This window comes from Trachurus japonicus, chromosome 5 (genome assembly GCF_045865225.1).
Source record: "Trachurus japonicus isolate A0001 chromosome 5, Traja_1.0".
Classification (NCBI taxonomy): domain Eukaryota; kingdom Metazoa; phylum Chordata; class Actinopteri; order Carangiformes; family Carangidae; genus Trachurus; species Trachurus japonicus.
This window is the reverse complement of record NC_140911.1, coordinates 24,095,815-24,115,912: the sequence shown is the minus strand read 5'-3', so window position 1 is coordinate 24,115,912 and position 20,098 is coordinate 24,095,815. Positions and strand designations below refer to the sequence as shown.

Below are 20,098 nucleotides of genomic sequence, written 5' to 3'. Positions count from 1 at the left end.
AGTTAACAACGCTGAACTTGGCGGTGCCACCCTATTCAATAACTCTAATTTTATTACATAAATTATAACCAGTTTTTGACCTTTTTTTTTAATTTCAGGGAAAAGTGAAGAGCATCTATGAAAACATTAAGAACCTTCTAGATCCAACACCTCGCTTTGACAGCCACATCTCCAAGAACGCCAACAAGGTCACCTCCCTCACCTCCTACCGCGCCTTCGAGCTCACACAGGTAAATACAACACTTGTGCCACTGTGGTGTGAAGAAATACACAGAAGTAATTACAGCCATTTAGCACTTCATCACAGTTTTTTAATGCCAAGCCAAAATAATTCACAAAATCTCAGACCACAGATACAAAGTGTTTGCATGAGCAGTACGCACTGACCAGGCCACATGTTTTGTATCACTGTAGGTGGTGGGTTGACTTGTAAACGTTTCAGATTACAGCTTTCATGTATTCATGGTCATCTTCATGTGTACATTTCAGCAATACTTCTACGAGTATTCGTTTGACGAGTTGCGGCAGCGGCCTCGTCAGGTTTGTCCGTACGCTGTCATCTCCTTTCACTTCAAAGGAAAGGACTCGCAACTTCCCAACAAACCTCTGGCCCCTATCAGGTATCCAGCTCTGGACTGTTCAACACTAAAATACAATAACAGTTCTGATACAGTTAAATAAAAGCTGAATAAGCCAGAGGAGAGAGCAGTAGGTTTAGTAGGGAAATATGTATAAAAGTATATACTGTAAATGCGTATAAATGCAGGTTATTTCTCTTTTCCCTTTTTTACTCTCTAACTGTATTTAACTCTGTGACTATTGAAGTCCTTTAGACTTCTCTGCGTGTCAGCCAATGCTTTCAAAGTTTTTTTCTAATCAAATGGATTTGACCACATGTCCTTCAATTTGCATATAAACCTTCAGTTACTTTGTGTACAAGCAAAAACAAAGCAAGGCTGTTTTCTTTTTGAAAAGAATTGAAATTTGCTGCTCGTATTATATCAACAATCAACAATTATGTGTTGAAATGGATTATTTTTGTGTGTAAATGCAGAGTTTGAAATACTGAATGAACTCAAGGTAATTGGCAAAATGCCAAAAAGCTCAATCCAAGAGAGAAAAAGCGAATTTAGAAATATGTATTATGTCATCATGTTATGATTTAGCAAATTAACAGCTGGGTAGCGATGTAAACTGTGCGGGTGTTGTGTCAAGTTGACAATTTTGACTGTCCAAATTTCGCGGGCCGCATCCTTTGGAGGATCATGTGCCCTCTGAATTTGAAACAGCCATTGAGTCAGGAAGTTGATCTACGCACTAAATGTGGATTGACAGCTTGTGTGTCTGCTGTGTTTGAACAGGTCAAACAGTCAATCTGCAGAGGGGAGTAAAGGTGAGCTCTTGTCTTTGTGTCCACCTAATGGCATTAGACGACTGTTTGAGCAAGTCCTCTCCTCTGTATTTCCACAAACCACTCTCTCTCTCTCTCACTCTCTCTCAGAGCGAGCGCAGTTCACAGTGTGGAGTGGAGATTTAGTGAAAGACGACCAGGTCCTCTTCCAGATCTCCCTTCGCTCCTTCTCTCCTCCCCTCCTCCCCCACAGACTGTAAGTAGATTAATCTACCTCTTTGCTGTGCTCTGTAGTCAGATGGGGGAAATTCATGTATTTAGTCCATGCGTTTTGCTATCTCATCTTCAGCTCAGGAAATTGTGACATTATCAGGTTTTGATTAAACAACTTCCCTTCTGTAGTGGCACCATTAGCAGCAGCCTTTATTGGTTTAGTCATGATAGTTTGCATAGTTTTGCTTTAGGGCTTTGGCATACTTTCCTAAGAAGACGAGTGTAAAGTTTTACAATCCTTAAAGGGATAGTTCAACATTTTGGCAATAATCGCTATAGTCATAGCAGTAGGTTCGTTACCTTCAATTGTCGGTGTAAGCTATTTTTAGAACGGAGGAGTGGAGCGGCAGGCTGCTCAGGGCTATGCTATGGAGGCTAAGGGAATTTCTTGGTTTTCCTCATCAAACTCATCAAATACACAACCGAACAACTCCAAAACGCTGTCGTGGACAAGTTGTGAGCTGCACAATTACCACGCTATGAGATAATAATGGAACGTTACCAGACAGAGTTGTTTTCGAGGTAAATTCATGCAAAACCGCTGATGCGTGTTGCGTTCAGGGACAATTTTTCAGCAAGCAGACTCTGTATTTACCTTGTATTTACCTTGAAAACGGCTCCGTTTCGTAACGTTCTGTTATTATCTCATAGCGTGGTGATTGTGCAGGTCACAACTTGTCCACGAAAGCGTTTTGGAGTTTTGGGATTTTGTATTTGATGAGTTTGATGAGGGAAACCAAGAAATTACATTAGCCTCCATAGCGTAGCTCTGAGCAGCTCGCCGCTCCGCTCCTCCGTTCTAAAAATAGCTTACACCGACAGTTAAAGGTAACAAACCTACTGCTATGACTATAGCGATTATGGCAATGGGCCAATTTGCCAAAATGTTGAACTATCCCTTTAAAATATCTTTCTACATTTGGGTCTGCCTCAGATTTTAAGATGATCTGCTTTGTGTTGTGTCTTTCCATGTGTATCTCCCTCAGACCAGAGAAGTTAAAAATTGGTTGTTTGTTGAGGCTGGACCAGGCGACCAAGCTCCTTCCCTCCCACCTGTTCTCCTACAACCTCTACACCAGCAGTCAAGAAGGTGAGGTCAGATTAATGGTTCACAATGATCAAATTCCTCCAGAAGAATACAGTCTATTCCATCGGCATTCCTGTTGTCAGTGTTTTACTGTCTGAATCTTGGTAATAACTGACAATGAAAAGTATTGTGTGTTTTGTGTATGTTTTTGTGTAGTTGTAAGGGACGGCTTTTGCTCCAGTCTTCTGGAAGTGGTTGACAGAAATTGGTCAACAACCAGCGTCACCAAACTACTGCAGGAGCTGGAGATAAAGAGAATAGTGAGTTGTGCTTAGTTAAACGTTCTAAAATCAGTTTAATGTGCTGATAAATTAAAGTTAATCTGCTGCTAAGGCCTCTATTTACTTTATGGGAGATGTATTTCTGTTTTTAACAAGCGCACAGTTTTTATGGATCATTGTCAAGCTACTTTCAGGATTTTATTATGAAAATTTAACAAAAAGTGAAATACAAGGAACAAACAACTGGAGATAATTTGAAAACAGTACATGTGCTAGAAAGAGATATTGTTGAGTATGATATGTAGTTTATTCCTGTTTTTTTTTTTTTTTTTTGGCCCAGCTGTTTTTTGTTTGTGCATTTTCTTGACACTATGTGTCTGAACGCTAGGGAAATGTACAATGGAAAGACTGGGAGAAATTGAGAGAGGAAAAAAACAACAACAATGAAGGGGGAAGAAAAGGAAAAGAGCAAAACAATCAAAAAAGGAAAGGAAGGGAACATGAGGGAAATTACCCAACAACTGTTGAATGAGTGTGTTTTCTGTGCAGGTTCTGGTGACTCCACTCACAGAGAGAGGGTTTCTCTTTCTGCTCTCCAGCGTCCAGATGGCCACTCCCACTGGTAAGACACGGGGCACATGGGGTGGACTGGTGGATAATGGTGCGGACAATGTCAGGCAAATCTCTTGGTTATTGTAAAAACGAATTATTAACAATGAAGTGTTTTACTACACTCCTCCACCTAAACGGAGCCCAAGAAATAGTTCCTTTCACATGTTTTTTTAAAACATTTCTTTTACAGTTACATAAAACAGTGAGAAACTAGATATGAAATTTTGGACAAAGTCTCTGTACAAATATAACATAAAATACAAATATGTTTTTGTGTTTCCAGAGAGAGGAGAGAACTGGAGCAGGTGTCTTCAAGCCTTATTTGTTTTCCCTGAGACCAGAGACATGGCCAAATCCAGTGAGTAACACAGAGGCTGATGGGAGGGAGGGCAATTCATTTTCATATTTTTCCTAAATGGCCCCTATTCTATTTTCCGTAGCTATGGCTACACCTACTCAAATATGTTTAATTTTATGCATTTAAAGCAGTTTACAATGAAAACAATCTCTATACAAATAACTTTCATCCATACCAACACAACTGAACGGCTGCATATGTCACACAGCTGTTAATGTACAGTGGACATACATGTGCAAGAAGCTGATTTTCTATTCTAGTGTTTTTTAGTTGCAGAAAATATCACAGGTGTGGAACAGCGATGGCAGCTGTAGCTTTATGAAATGTAGAATTCATTGTTTCAAGTATTTTTATTTTGACAAATCATCCTGTATAGTTAACCTCAGTCTGTGAGTCAGTGCTTCCTATGTATAATCAGACAATCATTTGAAAAGCATTGAACTAATCAACAGATTAGAAGCCAACAACACAGAAAAGAATCCACATGAGCAACCGAGGTAATTAAAGGTACAATGTGCAAAAGTGCAATTTTAGTCCTAAACATATGTTACAGTAGGAAAGAATATGCCAACGTACATAAACAACATAAATGGTCAAATTGACTTATTTGTAGCATGTAAAGGTCTTTGAAATTTCTATGTATTTCTGGTTCATTATTTAGGCAAACAAATACCCTCCTTATCCTCATCCTTTCCTTAGTCCCATCCAGGACTCACTATGAACAAGCTCCACCTGCCACCTACAAGAGAAATCAAGGGTTGCCAATTTTTTTTCAAAATCTGTCACTTTTTCATGAATGATAAAACATATTCTTTCTAAATGTAGAGTTTCCATTAGTTCTTTGAGCCAAAGTTCAGCGTGTTGATTTTAACTACAGCAGCTGAATGCAAGAACAACAAGGTCATCAGTGATTGTATTTTGTTGTCCCTGTAGACCCAGTTGGGATAGCAGGTGTAAATTTACTGCTTTTAAAAAGTAAAATGAATTGGTGTGGATGTAGCCTGAAATCCTCTCTTGGTTCGTCGCCATATAAGCAGAGGTTTTTACCTTACACACAATCATTTCACCCACTGTTGATATAAATGATGACGAGCACAGAGGAATCAGTCAGGAAGACTGAAACACCCACAGTTGACATGTACTGACTTCACATGTTCATGTTGTTCCTCTGTGTCTCCCCACAGCGTTGAGGATATCCCCTTCTCGCCATGAGGCGGGTGCCACGGTGATGCCGCGTCTGAACCAGTTTATCCCAGCGTTGCATCATGCCCTTGTTAAGGCCCGTGCCAACCCCCCCGCCGAGCTGTCTGCTGGTGTGGAGCGGCAGGCACAGGAATACCTGAGCAGCCTGAACGATGGCAAGGTAAGACCCACAGCTCTTTCAACAGTAATCAGCAAATCTCTATGTGTTTTTTCTTGTATTCCTGTGGGACTTTGATATTTGATCTGCTGGTCGGCTGGTGACCAAAGGTGACTGAGCCTTTTGCTGTTTGAGCTGAGATCAGACAGTCTATCTTTAGTCTTATGAAAGCAGAAAGCTTCTACAGTATGAACGTCTGTTTGCTGTTTTATTTTTTCATGATTCGGTAAAATCAGTGCTGCAAAATGAATCACAATGAAATCAAAATGGCAGAATGGCCAAGTGCAACATCTAAGTCGCTGTAGCTGCAGTGTTTTTTGCATAAAGGTAAAGTGCATTGTTAAGCACCATAAGTGTTATGTTGCTACAGAGGCATCCTGGCCAACAATCATATTCTCAAGATGTAAGAGACCCACAAACTTGTCAACATCAATTTTATACTTTTTTCAAGTCAAAATGAAAAGAAAAAATGCCACTTGACACAAAGGTTGCATAATGCAATCATAATATCTGCCCATACAATCACAATGATGTTTTTTTTTGCATATTGCAGCTCCACAGTCTACAGTTTTCATGTAACCTACTTTTTCGTTTCTCTTGTTTTTAATTTCCTGAAGAACAATTTGTAACTGTTGAGAAAATACAGTTTATGTTAATGTTATTTATGTTGTTTAAGTTATTGATATAGAATCTTTCTTGTCTATCCTCATTATCATGAATTATTACCACTATGGTGACTGTCCATTAGATTTAGTCATCGACTTGAGCTCCATATTCAGCCCCTGGATCACTGGTGATGTTGGGTGATAAAACCTCGACTCCTGCTTCATAACATTTGAGCATATCTTTCTTCTTCATACTCCAGGTCCGACAGTATCCCATGGGTGACTATGACCCCAAACTGGAGGAGCAAGGGAAGCCATTTCCTGTTCCTAAACACCACCAGGTGAACATGGATGGCTACCTGCGCTCCTACCTGTATAACCCCGCCTTCTACCTGCTGTCGCTGGCCCGGGCCAGGCAGGTGGTTGAGGTGTACTCTGGCCCCGAGGAGCCCCAGGTGAGGACCAGGAAGAGCTATGGAGACCAGAGAGAGTCGTCAGGGAAGCAGCTGCCGGGCAACACTCGAGATGAAAATACCGGGACAAGTGACATCAGGGTGAGCCTGACTGATATGATGAAACATAAGAATATAATTTCTTTAACACTTTGGTGTAAAGAGATTGGTCTAGAAACACTTCAATCTTTTTCTTTCATGCTGGACATGGGGATCTGAAAAGTTTGTTCTTTGTGTCTTAGATCCAGCAGCTGATGGACCTGGTGATGACCTCTAAGAGGAGAGCAGAAAATGAGCTGAGGAGGGAGGATGGAGGAGAAGGAGGGCTGACGGCACCAGGGAGGAAGAGGAGGCTGGAACAGGCAACAGCGGAGAGGACGCTCAAATACCTGAGGGCCACACGGGGAACAGGAAGCCATGACAAGGTTCCAGGTGAGGAGACGAGGAGGAGGCTGCAGCTCAGGAGGCTCTCGTCTCACGTGTGTGCACATAAAGCTGGAGAGGTTACATGTCCTATGGGAGCTGGGTCAAGGTCTATGTATGTAGCATATAAAAGGCTTTTTTTTTTAACTCATTGAGTGCCAACCACGTAATTTCTCGTTTTTCGTTCCCATGCGTTGAGTGCCAAAAACGAAATTTTTCGTTTTTTGCTTTTTTTTTAAATTATGAAAATAGACACTTTAATACACATTATATGTAAATTTGGGGACTCTACGACGAGGAGAACTGAAATAGATGACGATCAAAGTCACATGACAGCTCATGATCTGGAAGTTTTTATCATAACTCAGCTTCTGCAAACGGAGTTCTGCATGCAGATGCAGCGCAGCTGCTCCGCTGCTGCTCCGCTCTCACCCGCGAGGCTGCAGCAGCTGGGAGCTGAACCAGGAAGCTCTCAGCCCACTGTCCCGCCCGGTCTTCATCTGGAGCAACACCGTGTCCTCCCCAAAGTCCTCCCGCGGTAAAATCTGATGGTCTCTGGACCAAAGCAGACCGGCACCACCGACCCGTACCACAGACGGACCGCGACCACCGGCGGGACCGGTGTTCGCGAGCCGCTGTGGCCGGCAGAGCCTCACGTTCCGCGGCGAGAGGCTGTGACACGGCACGGTGCGTCTGTGTTATTGCTGTTTAGTGGCGCCCCCCCCGCCCCCGATGGTGGTTTTGTGAATAGAACAACAATTGTTGTGTATATTTATCTTATACGAGCCCTTTGATCCAGAAATGCGAGTGTCTGAAGAGCGACAGACACAAACAGCGCACCTTTCATAAAAGACGCTGTATCTCCTTTTCTAGAAAAAAAGGAGGGATTTTGGTGAAACCCAGCCATGTTTAGCTTGACTTTTCTCAGGAACGGAGGCACGTAGAAACAAACGGTTTGTGGCCATTTGAAGGATAAAGTTAAACCTTTCAAATGAGCTACAGTATGTGTTGGTGGCAATAATATAGAATACACTATGGCTCTAAAATAAAAAGTCAAATATGGTCTAATTTGCCGGTACACTTGACTAAAACTTTGGAAAGGAGCGCGGCACTCAATGAGTTAAATAACTCAATGAGGACACAATTTTTTAAGCAAGTGAATAATCAGAGTTTGGTTGGATTTTGTCCATCAGAATCAGATACCTGAGTAAAGGTGTGGGAAAGGAATGTTTTGTAGAAACTTGTGTAATTATATAATTATTTCCTTTTTTTATTTATTAGAAAAAGGCTAAATACACTGCCTGTCCCCAAAAAAAGTCACACACTCTTATATTTTGTTGGACCGCTCTTAGCTTTGTTTACAGCACGCATTTGCTGTGGCATCATTTCGATAAGCTTCTGCAATGTCACAACATTTATTTCCGTTCAGAGCTACATTCATTTTTCAAAGATTCTCAGTGGGGTTAAGATCTGGACTCTGTGGTCACATTGGACCACATTTCCAGTTTTTAATATTGCATTGGACAGTTCTTAACCCAATTTTAGTAGTCTTCGCAATCTCCTTAGATGATATTTTACTTGATGCATGGTAATAAGTTGTTAAATAAGTTGTTGCCAGCTGAAATATAATCATCTATGCAGTGATTATCCAATGGGAGGCTCTTACCTATTAGCTTCTTTTTTTGGACGGGCAGTGTATAAGCTCAAATAACAAAAACAGCAGAAGGAAGTGTGTAAGAATCATCATAGCTCCATCCCCCAGGAACCTTTATCACAGTCAGGAGAGTTTCTCCTCTTCACAGTCAAGTTGAATGTATTTACACACAAACACGTCATTAATCTTTATTCCCATTTTGACTAAAATGTGCCTTTTTGATTTCTCTGAGAATATGTCGACTTCTCCATTCTGAATAGTTATCTCATGCCAGTCTCCCAGTCTATTGTAGGTGCTGTGGGGTTTAGATACTCTCTAGTAATAGATTTCTTTTGTTGCTGCAGCAGCTTTAAATTATAACTCTTTCAAGCATGAATGTGACTCAGGTACAGATTCACCAAATTTAGGACTTTGGGCTTTTGTGTGTTGTTTGTGCAGCTCTCTCGTCTTTTCATCAGCTTTGTCTGGGTTTGCATGGTGCCTGATGTGTTATTTTCTTCTTTCCATTCTGCCTCTAAACACAGTAACCTACTTTTTACACGTACCTTGTTGTGGGTGTTTTTTTCTTCTTAATCAATGGGTGAACTGTTACCAACATGTTTTCTGTCTGCTCTTGGCTCCTAGTGGAGGGAAGCCGAGTCGCTGCCTCTCCTGGTTCTCTTACGTCTGTGATTGACTCTGTGGGTTTGAGGGATGTTGATCTGAGGGAAGACGGATCTGAAGTAGCTGCCAAACTTCTCACTTTGCTGACAGGTGACGGGATGTTGAGATTCTGTGTTGGACAACCTAGACTAACAAACTAACGTGGACGTTTCAGCTTTTTCCAGTCAGTTATATTTCTTTTGACCCTGGAGTGGCTCTTAACCTCTTAAAAATGCTTCTCTGCTCATGGCACAGGCCTTACCCAGGCTGCAAGCGGTTCGGCCGCTCAGAGCCTCGGCGAGGTGCAGGAGGAGGAGCAGAAGGAGTCCTGGCCATTTGATAGGCTGGCCACCAAACTGGGCCTGCCCACCAACTGTGACATTGACCTGAGGAGACAGGAGGAGCTGGAGGTAACTGACCCAGTGAAACATTACAACCAGACACTGACTCGCTGCATTGGCTGCTGGATTAGTCTGGGAGGAGGGTCTGAACGTCGTCACAAACACAAAACTGTCTACATACAGTATATTGAGACCCCAGCTCACTTCACGGGTCTAAATATATGTTATCTTGTATTTATCAAACATCAGTGAAAGTTGAGGACCACCTTTGGATGATTTTCTTACATTAATTATTGCATGCTGCTCTTCATCTATTTTTCATGCCATAGAGATCATTATTATTGTCTTGCATATACAGTTCACTTTATGTAACCGCAGTAAGAGGTTGTGTCAGACAAAACAAACAGCTCATCATGTTATTGTGTAGATTGTATGTAAATCTCCCTTTGACTGTAATGCTTTGGTTGTGTGTGTGTGTAGGATCAGACAGCTGGCAGTGTCAGTAGTTTGGAGGGATTTAGTCCTGGCTCCCACAGCGGGGAGATGAATCACCACGGAGCAGCAGGCAGAGGAGGTGGAGGAGGAGGAGGAGGAGGAGGAAGTGGTAGTGGTGGAGGTGGAGGAGGAGGAGGAGGAGGAGGAGGAGCAATGGTGAGGCCAGCAGGAGGATACGGAGAGGAAGCAGTAGAGGGGATGATCCCATGGATCCTCATCCCCATAACAGGTTGGTTTGTCCGTCTGTCAGGATGTACTGTTCATGATGAAGTCATCCTTAGTATTTATTGAATGTAAGAAATCCATCCATCCATTCATTCATTCATCCATTCATAGATAGATAGATACGTAGATAGATCGATAGACAGATAGGCTCCAGGGAAGTGATCCATCCATAGAGCTAAGTCAAAGTGTCTCATGTCACAGAGAACTGACAGTACTGAACAGTACTGAGGAGATGAGCTCAGCACCAACATGTAATCTCAGGAATAGGTGGAAAAATCAGGAGGCTTGAGAAAATGTTTTGTGAGAATAGGCAGAAAAGGCACAAAAATTAGGGTCCCACTAATTAACCAGGTTATTTGATCAGTATAGGCAAGGCAAGGCATTTTTATTTATATAGTGCATTTCATACCAAGAGGCAACTCAATGTGCTTTACCTAAAGACAAAGCATTTAAAAAGCATACAGCATAAAAACAAACAATTAAAAAAAATTAAAACACAGTTAAAAGCAAGAACAAAGAAAAAATATGTATATGTGTGTGTGTATATATATAAAAACTTTAAAGTCTATTCTGTAGCTGACTGGGAGCCTAAGAACTGGGGTGATGTGATCTGATCTCTTTGTTCTGGTTAAAACTCGAGCTGCAGCGTTCTGAATGAGCTGCAGCTGTTTGATATTTTTTGGGGGAGTCCAGTCAGAAGACTGTTACAGTAGTCGAGTCTACTGGAGATAAAATCAATCAGCTTCTCCTGATCAGTTTGGGACATAAAACCCCTAATTCTGGATATGTTCTTAAGTTGATAAAAGGCGGATTTGGTGACTGATTTGATATGGCTGTTGAAGGTCAGATCTGAGTCTATCAGCACGCCAAGGTTTCGGACTTGGTCTTTAGTTTCTAAAGACAGTGACTCAAGGTGTTTACTGACAGAAACCCTCTTCTCTTTATTGCCAAAAACAATTGCCTCAGTTTTTTCTTGATTTAACTGAAGGAAATTTTGGTTCATCCAATTTTTGACTTGCTCTAAACAGTGACACAATGACTCTATTGGACTGCAGTCATCTGGAGACAGTGCGAGATATATCTGTGTGTCATCTGCATAACTATGATAGTTGACATTAGGGGGGTTGTAAACTTGTCAGCCATGGCAGAGTGTGAGTGTTGTCGATGTTCTTATTAATCATTTCAGAGAAGTGTTGCTGTCTAGCCTTGAGTAACTCGTGGTTAAAATAACAAAGACTTTGTTTGCATTCTGTTTTCAAAGCCTTTACCATCATAGTGTTCCTCCAAGGTGTTCTCTGTCTGGTCAAGGTCATCTGGTGCAATGGTATCCATGGCATTTGAGATTTTCCAGTTGAAATTATCCAGGAATTCATCAACTGTCTCTGCACTCACAGTTGGTAGAATGGCTATAGCCTCCATAAACTTAGCACTGGTATTCTCATTTATGTGCCTTTTCCAGACAGACATAGAGGTTAACTGAGTGTTTGCAGTTATCTGTAAGTCAAAGAACACACAAATGATCACAAAGAGCCAAGTCCTTGATATCAACAGAAGTAATGTCAACACCTCTAGAGAGATAACCAGATCCAGAGTGTGGCCTCGGGTGTGCGTGGGCCCTTTCACATGTTGGAAGAGGCCAAAAGTGTCAAGAAGAGAACAAAGTTTTTTGACATTAGTGTTAGTGTGAATGTTAAAATCCCCTGTTATGAATAATTATTCAAAAGAGCTAGAATCACCAAATATAGTTTCCTTGCACTGAAATACAGATTTAAAAATGGCAACTCCCCCCCCTTTCTTACCACTTATTCATAAAACTGAAATGTGTTGGTGCAGCCTCATTGAGAATGGTACCACAGCTACATTCAGTTGCCATGTTTCACTAAGAAGTAAAGTCTAGATTATAGGTCATGATGACGTCATTTACTAACAAGGATTTGTTGGCAAGTGATCTGATATTGAGTAGAGCTAACCTTGTGGAGATAACAGGAGACACTGGTGAGTTTTGAGGTTGACAAGCTATACTCAATAGATGGGTAGATTTAATTGTACCCTTTTTATTTCTCTCCAGTTTGACCACTTTTCTGTTACCCGTCATCACAGAGATTGAGGTATAGGTGTATGTGTTGGCTAATACTGTTTTGTGTTCTGCTAGATGCAAAATGGGTTTAATTTACAAATTATATATTTGCAATGCATTGGATGATCCACTGGAGAAAAGTAATATTAGTCTTATCTTCAGTTAGTTGGTGTTTGATCGTGTGGGTCTGCTCCACACACCACACAACACTGTAGGACTGACAGGTGCTTGTGAAAAGAAAGAAGAATTTCCCAAGAATGTACTACGGTTTTGATAATAAAAGCAATCTTTTGTTAAAGAGTAAAATGTTAAACCTTTAATAAGAATTTGTCACAAGTGTTTGAACCATATTTTAGGGTTCACTGAAAAAAAAATGGTTTGTTTACATGAGGAAGAGGTAGAAATCGTCATGTCTACTGAGATGTATTAATTATTGTATTTTATTGTCATTTGTATTGTGAGTTTTATGTTGGGACTACAGATGGAAACTAGCCCTAGTGGCTGAATCTGGTACAACCATCTCTTCATTGTTCTAAAATTGATTAATGGTATTGTACACTGTCCTGTGATAATAAACTAAACTAAATTAGAAGATGTAATGGGCAACATGCAGCCTGTAATCAATATTTTTTCTAATATATCTCATAATAATGTTCTATCAGCCCTTGTGATCTAATACAACAGGCGCTCCGCTGCCCGTCAGCAGACACAAGGGACCAGACCTGGTTTACAGGAGTGCGTCTGCGGCCAGGTGGAAGCGATCTGACACCGAGCCACGCCGCTGGGGGTTGGGGGGTTTACTCAGAGGTGAAAGTTGACGTTAACTATGAGCTCTGCCTGCAGGTCTGTCTTCACAGCGCTACACTCAGGGAGAGAGAAACATCCCCCAGGACCCTCGCTTCCAGCACCTCACCACGGCAACAAGCATCACCGCAACAACCAAACCCCCCAGGAAGAGCCCCACCCAGTCTCCGCAGCCCAGCCCTCCTCCGTCCCCCTTCAACTACCTGTCCCCCGAGCCCAGTCCTCTTCTGCCCCCCTCCCAGTGCCCGTCACCTGACCCCAGCCCCCCACTTTCACCCTCCCAGTGCCCGTCTCCAGAGCCCAGCCCCCCTCCCTCCCCGTCTCAGTGCCCGTCCCCTGAGCCCAGTCCCACCGCCTCTCCCTCCCACTGCCCATCTCCCGTGCCCAGTCCCCCCCTCTCCCCCTCTCAGTGCCCATCTCCACAGCCCAGCCCCCCTCCCTCCCTCTCCCAGCCCCCATCCCTGGGACCTAATGAGCGTTACCCACTTCATAAGGGCCACCGCGGTGCTAACGAGGAGCGTTTCCCCCCCACAGCCTCCAGAGAGTTCACAGGTAACCTCACACAACCTGAGCCGCTCTCAGCCTTTACTTGATGCATCTCCTCAGGGTTTCTCACCGTAAACTCACGGTTTAAAGTTAAAATTAAGGATACTTTATTATCATTATACTTTTTATTATGTTGTTAACAGCAGCAGCAAAGAAAAGACCACATACACGCAACATACAAATCATTCACTCTGCCCAAAACTGAACTGGCTTTAAAAAGAAGCTAAAAGCTGCTCTGCCCTTCTCTGCCCTTATTAAAAACTTAAAATCTTGCACTTTATGAGTTACAAGCTATTTTACAATATTGTTTTATTATATACTCTTTACTCTACTATGCTTCTTTTAAAAATAAATTTGCTTTGCCACATATGCATTTCTGGATTGAGCTTCCTGAGATGAAGGTGTGAAAGAGCTCATCATGTCACACATTCTTCAATTAACCTCAGGACTTCTTTGGTGACCTTTTTTTTGTCTCACTGTTGTGTGTTTCCCCTGCAGGAGTGTCCAAAGACAGACAAGAGAAACCTCAGGGAAAAGAAAAGAAAAATGAGGAAACGTTCGTTTTCACCTCCATGCGGCCTCCACCCAGAGAGAGAACAAGCGCCTCACCGCCCGCTGTGCACAGACAGCAGGAGGCAAAGGGAGAAGCAGGGGTGGCGAAGGAGTTTGATGTCATACTTCTGGAGGAGGAAAAAGAAACTGTGCAGCGACGAGGGGAAGTGGTCACAGAGAGGTGGCGTGATAAGGTGGAAGACGCTGTTTCGAAGTGCGAGGCGGCTGGCGAGAGGAGGCCAAAGGGGGACGTGAGGGAACTCGCGGGCATCTCTTCTCCTCCCGCTCGTCCTCTCAGAAACATCGACAGCATCGTGGACAAACATCTGGGCAACTTCTCCTCTGACATACAGCTCCTCCTGCAGGACGAGAGCATTCACTACAGCTTCCCACCGTGCTCGCACCCCGCCGCCTCCGCCGCGCCTCAGCACGCGCTCCCAAACTCCTCCATATGTCAGTTCTCGCAGTACGTGTCTTTCTACAACCCCTGCCCCCCCGTCCAGGACTACGTCAGCTCTCTGCAGGAGAGCATGAACAGCATGATGACAGAGTTCGGTGAGGGCTGGCAGAGCCGCGGCCCGGCCACCACCGACACCTCGCTGGCCAGCACGGTGAGCGCCTTCGTGGCCAGCATCCGAGCAGCTAACACTAAAAATGACAAAGACGATAGGGTTCCTACTCCCTGTGGCGACCTGACTGCCGCTGATGGCGGCGCCTCGGTCAGTCGGACTCTTGTTCTCCCCAGAGGAGAGGAAGCGCGGGGGCCAGATGCAGCCAGCAGACAGTTTCCTGATGCTACCGACAGCAGGACGCCCCCAACTTCTCACGCCACTTTATCTGTCCCTACCTCGGCTTCTGGCTCCGTGCACAAAACTGCTAACACCGTTGTCGTCCACCCTCCCACCGGCAAGACGCCACACCAGCAAAGTTACACTTCAGAGTCCAACAGGACGGTCGGCCATACTGTCAGACAAGACAACAGCATCACCAGGACGATCTACTGTGCGACTGATGTGGAAGGAGGCAGCGGCCTCCCAGGGTCAAACTGCGTCTCCGAACCCTTCGCGGAACCGTTGCGTCCCTCTGAGCTGGTCCCCGGCTCGGCCTCCCAGTCCGTCCCCGCTCCGCCAGCCACGGCCCTGAGCTCCCTGATCAGCCAGCTGCAGCCAGAGGTGTTCAACAGCCTGGTGGAGATCATCAAAGACGTCAAGAAAAACTCCCTCAAGTTCTACCTCCACAGCACCGAGCCAGGGGACCAGGTCTACGACGGCATCAAGGTACGTTTGGTTCACAGCCTGCACTTTGTATAATACGTATATTTAAGTTCCTGCATTTAATTGGCTTCATGGACAACGTCTTGATGTGGAGGGAGTCGTCCACTGAACAGAAACTGAAGAAAGACGATTCCCAGTGTCTCATTGGTGTGTGATGCATTCACTTGAGAGAAAAGAAAAACAGTTTTCTAATCAGCTGAGATTATCTCAGCTGATTAGAAAACTGTTTTTCATCTCATCAATTCAGAGAAACATCAGACAACTTTCTTCAGATGAGTGTGATTAAAAAAATTAAAAAAAACACTTCTAAAATGTGCTGTGCTGTATGCGACCAGACAAGAAAAGACCAATAAAGCAGGAAGTGGGGCCCACGGGTGACTCATCGGGTGGAGCACACACCACATCCACTTGGTCCTGTGCTGTGGCCCTTTGCTACAGTCGACCTGTAAGAAAAAAAACATCCAAAGACCCAAACGCCACTAATTCAGAAAACAACTTCAAAGATTTAACAACACATTAGGGGTGGGAGAAAAAAATCACGATATATCTTTTTGACGATTTTTAAATCGATTTCTTTTTTTCCAAAAATCGATTTCTCTTTTTTTTTTTTAGATTTTTTTAAAAATATTGTGCAATGTGCATTTGTTTGCCTTTTTTACATACTGTACAGAGAGTCCAGGTTTTGAAAAGGGTTTAAGTTCACTTTATAAAGTGTGTGCAGATAAATGTTAGAATGTAGCAGTTTACCTCCGTCTATATCTCATTTTGTCAGAAAGGTTTCAGAAGCCTGTTTTTTCTATACTCCTTTATTTTTGCCTCTTGCAGTCCAGGCTTTTGAAAAGAGAGTAAACATATTGCTGCTGAATAAATCTGACTTACATGTGATGTGTATGTGATGATGTGTATTTCATATTTTGGGGGAAATATGGTTCCTGGAATAGTTTGTAGACAATCATAATCATTCACCTGTGTCACTGGTGTTAAAAATGCAGACTAAAAAATCTGCAATATCGTAGAATCGCAATTTAAATCGAATCGGCATCCAAAAAATCGTAGAAGAATCGAATCGGGAGAAAAGCATATCGTCCCAGCCCTACAACACATACTGCGCTATAAAAACTCAACACAATAGTAGTGTTTCCAGGGACATTTGTTGTAACATGTAAACCATGGGATGTCGATGTTGTTTTCTGATATTACACTGCATTTGGGCTTTGCATGTTTTCTTTAGTTGCATTGAGTTGAGCTCTCGGGGCCGTCCTCTCTCTCTCTCACTGACTTTCCTGTCTATTTCTCACTGTCCTGTCACAATGAAGGTAAAAATGCCCCAGAAATAACAGACATGATGTAGAAGAGCAGTGAAGTGAAATCACTACAAAGCTAACTGTATTGGTAGAAATTCATTCATGTAGCTTTGATCAAGCAACTTATAATAAAAGGGGGTAAAAGTAATTTGTTAAGGTCAAGAATTGCAATGTTTTTATAACGTATCATGTGTGTGTGTTTAAGGAACACCTGTTGAAGCAGGGCAACGTGGCTCAGAGTCCTGTGGCCTTTCTGAACCAGGAGAAGCCTGACAACAGACTGCTGGTCATCATCAAGAACAAAGACATCGCTGCACACATACACGAGGTGAACGACCACTTTAACTCCTAACTCTGCTTCTCCCTGTCCAGAATGAACGCGTGGATTTACACACACACACCACCTGGTGGCTCGTTCAGCTGCAGTTTTTGAGCATCTTAAAGTTCAGACTCAGACCTGCCTGTGTTTTAATTAGACATAACATTTACAAATTGACTCTGCACTAATACAGAAAGCAGACTTATGAAAAACAAGAATGTGGTGCTACCCACCTTTTAGCTGATGGACGGTGATGATAGACCGAAAATTATCTGAATTTGGATGTGTGGGGTAAGAGGGCAGATAAAGAACTACCCCTTTACCACAGTTAACAAACAGTTTATCAACTATAAACGATGAGTTTTTGTCCACTACAATAAGAAGGCAGGTTACAAAAGCAGTCACACTAAACTTTTCCTCTCCACTGACCAGGTGACCTGTGCAGGTTAACTGCTCTGTAGATGAATGTTCACCCGCAGCTCCACAGAAAACACTGTGGTGAGTGACAGACGTTTTGCTGTCAGGCCTGTGGGTGAGAGACAGGTAGCTTCACTACCTGTCGTGCTGTTAGTCTTGTTGCCAGATCCACAGTAGAGTAGAGTTTGTCTCGACCTCAGAAGTGGCGCCAGCCGTCTCACAGCAGGGCGGAGATGAGACTGCACCAGATGTGTACACCGACTAATTGACCCCTATCCATCAGGGACTGACGCAAACCAGCAGGTCTGTGTATGTGCAGAAGCCTCCAGGTGTCTGACCCCCCCCCCCCCTCTCCTCTCCCCCTCAGCTGATGAGGTTGCGTAGTGCCAGTTTGAATACAAACGTGGCATCACATCATTATCACCTGGTGTTCTCAAACAATGCAGCCGTCTCTGGAGAGAAACACACACCAGCCTCGTCTGCTGTCTGACTTCAGCACAACGTTTATATAAACAGTTCAGGACAGTGAGTGAGTTCATACAAAGGCTTCACCTTCAAAAAAACATACTACATAAAGCAATGCAACATCAAGTAAGCAAAAAACATGTGAAGGAGAACATAATGATAACAATCAAGATGTAATTAAAAAAAACAAACACTCACACTAAAGTCTGTTTAGGTAAAATATTTTTTTTCAGTGGGTTTTAAAGGTGTACAGAAAAGAAAATTGAATTTAAGCCCACTCTGGGTCAAAAAATTAGTGTAATAACTCATCTATCAGACGATGTAGGCCAAACTTCATGCAAAATTCTATTTTTGAGTAAATCCGGGATGAAAGTGTGTATTTTTGTACACCTTTAAAAAAAGATGGTGACTGGCGACGGGAGGACTTTAAATTTGATTAAGAATTTATGATTGCATTTAATTTTTTAATGTATTAACACTAATGTAACGGGTAAAATCATCATCTCATCATGTGTTTGTTTTATTTCATGCTCTTTTTCTGTCTCTTATTTCTTCCTCTTTCTTGTTGTCTAAAGTTGGCATGGAGCTTTTGTTTCTGTCTTGGTTGAGACCAGAGAAACCAAGAGAGGAGCAGAAAACTGCATCTGTAACAAACCATGTCTTTTAGCCTGTCAACTTGTAAAACAATGTGGCAGAAGAAAATCGTTGTTGTCTGAGTGGTTGAACCAGTGGTTGAATTTCTGAGGCAGCAGAAACACGTGTCACTCAGTCATGTGACTTTGTTATTGTAATATCAATGGAACTCACTATTAACAATAGTTTCCCTCCTTTTTTTCTGAAGCTGGACTGAAAACCAACTGACAGGATCCTTGTGTGTGTCTGTGTGTGTGTTTGTGTGTACACATCAGATCCCAAGCCTGGTGTCTCTGAAGCGACATCCCTCTGTCGCGTTTGTGGGAGTCGATACACTGGACGACATCAGGAACAACAGCTACATCGAGCTCTTTGTGTCTGGAGGCTGCATCATCTCCGATGAGTCCATCCTCAGTCCAGACTTCATCAGTCACGGTGGGTTTTTGGGATTTACGCCGAACAACAGCCAGTCTTATTTTTACTCTGTTATTTTACTCTACACACACCAAACAGTGGAGGTGTTGATGGATGACATGTTGTCCTGCAGCTCGACTGGCTGTTCTGCTGAAGTTCCTGGAGCAACACAGTTCTGTGGAGAGCGTGTGGAAGTGGAAAGTTCACTGCAAAACCCAAAGGAAGCTAAAAGAACAAGCCAGGTACTGATTCTGAATTTTAAGGTAATACAAATTATAAGAAGTGTTTAGTTTTATGTGACTTCCAAGGTGACAACCTCTTAGGGACACAGGCCCACTTGGCTTTAAAAAAAAAAATTAGAATTTCACGGTTCAAAGCATAAATTTGCAAAGAGAAAAACATCATTAACAGTTTTTTTCCGTCAGGGAAGGAAACTCGTCTGCACTTTTAGTTTGGCAGGCGTTGCTTGTTTTGCATTTTGCCTCCTGGGGAACGTCTTATCAAACTGTTTTTCCTTTCGTGATGAATAAAAAACACTAATATTTGAGTCATTTGTGACTTCATAGCGTCAGAAAATGTCAAAATTTTAAACTCAGATATTAAGCCCCCACTTTCTTCCAGCTTGTTTATGCCAGAGTTTAGAGTTAAGACAATATGATGTTTGGGGTTTTTTTTGTTTTGTGAGATGTCCAGTTGTGTGTTCAGGGTCACACCTTCACTCAGGCAAAGTTTAAGTTAAAGCGGAACTATGCAGGATTTGGGCTGTAATTATTGTGGCTCAGAGTCACTGTGATGGTTGAGTGACCTGTTATGAAGTGAATGGGGTCTAGGCCAATGCGCTCACCCCCCCCACTGGCTGAAAACCGAACTTGCAAGATCAGTCGTCCGTCTCGGTGTTACAAATCTCGTCAATGGATAGAAGTATCGCGAGAAACTGCCTTACGGCAGTACGAGATAAGAACGCACATGACGTCATGCATGTCACGAATCGTGATTGGTTTGAGTTCGGAAAGTCGGAGGAAACCATGGAAACATGAAATGTTTACTGATGAAGTTCAGCTTGTGGCTAACGGGGAGCTAATGCTAACACAGATACACACACCATGGGTCTTTTATAAGATAATGTAATACATCATGACACACACACACACACCTTCGCGTTTTGGAACCTTTATTCCTGTGTGTGTATGTCTG

General features: G+C 42.9%; 1 protein-coding gene across 2 annotated transcripts in view; it reads left to right on the top strand.

The window, feature by feature from the left end:
- Positions 1-20,098, top strand: part of tasora (transcription activation suppressor a) — a 35,282-nt gene that overhangs the window by 8,692 nt on the left and 6,492 nt on the right. Inside the window, exons 6-25 of one of the 2 annotated variants that reach the window (XM_085776875.1) lie at positions 99-230; positions 490-620; positions 1,362-1,393; positions 1,502-1,607; positions 2,611-2,714; positions 2,868-2,971; positions 3,482-3,554; positions 3,828-3,902; positions 5,087-5,265; positions 6,128-6,421; positions 6,562-6,751; positions 9,021-9,149; positions 9,294-9,448; positions 9,860-9,953; positions 10,005-10,103; positions 13,020-13,532; positions 14,025-15,355; positions 16,862-16,984; positions 18,766-18,925; positions 19,038-19,146. In XM_085776875.1, coding sequence (XP_085633001.1) covers positions 99-230; positions 490-620; positions 1,362-1,393; positions 1,502-1,607; positions 2,611-2,714; positions 2,868-2,971; positions 3,482-3,554; positions 3,828-3,902; positions 5,087-5,265; positions 6,128-6,421; positions 6,562-6,751; positions 9,021-9,149; positions 9,294-9,448; positions 9,860-9,953; positions 10,005-10,103; positions 13,020-13,532; positions 14,025-15,355; positions 16,862-16,984; positions 18,766-18,925; positions 19,038-19,146 — 4,133 coding nt within the window. Of the gene's footprint in view, positions 1-98; positions 231-489; positions 621-1,361; positions 1,394-1,501; positions 1,608-2,610; positions 2,715-2,867; positions 2,972-3,481; positions 3,555-3,827; positions 3,903-5,086; positions 5,266-6,127; positions 6,422-6,561; positions 6,752-9,020; positions 9,150-9,293; positions 9,449-9,859; positions 9,981-10,004; positions 10,104-13,019; positions 13,533-14,024; positions 15,356-16,861; positions 16,985-18,765; positions 18,926-19,037; positions 19,147-20,098 lie in introns of both variants that reach the window. The other variant, XM_085776874.1, reaches the window with a different exon arrangement.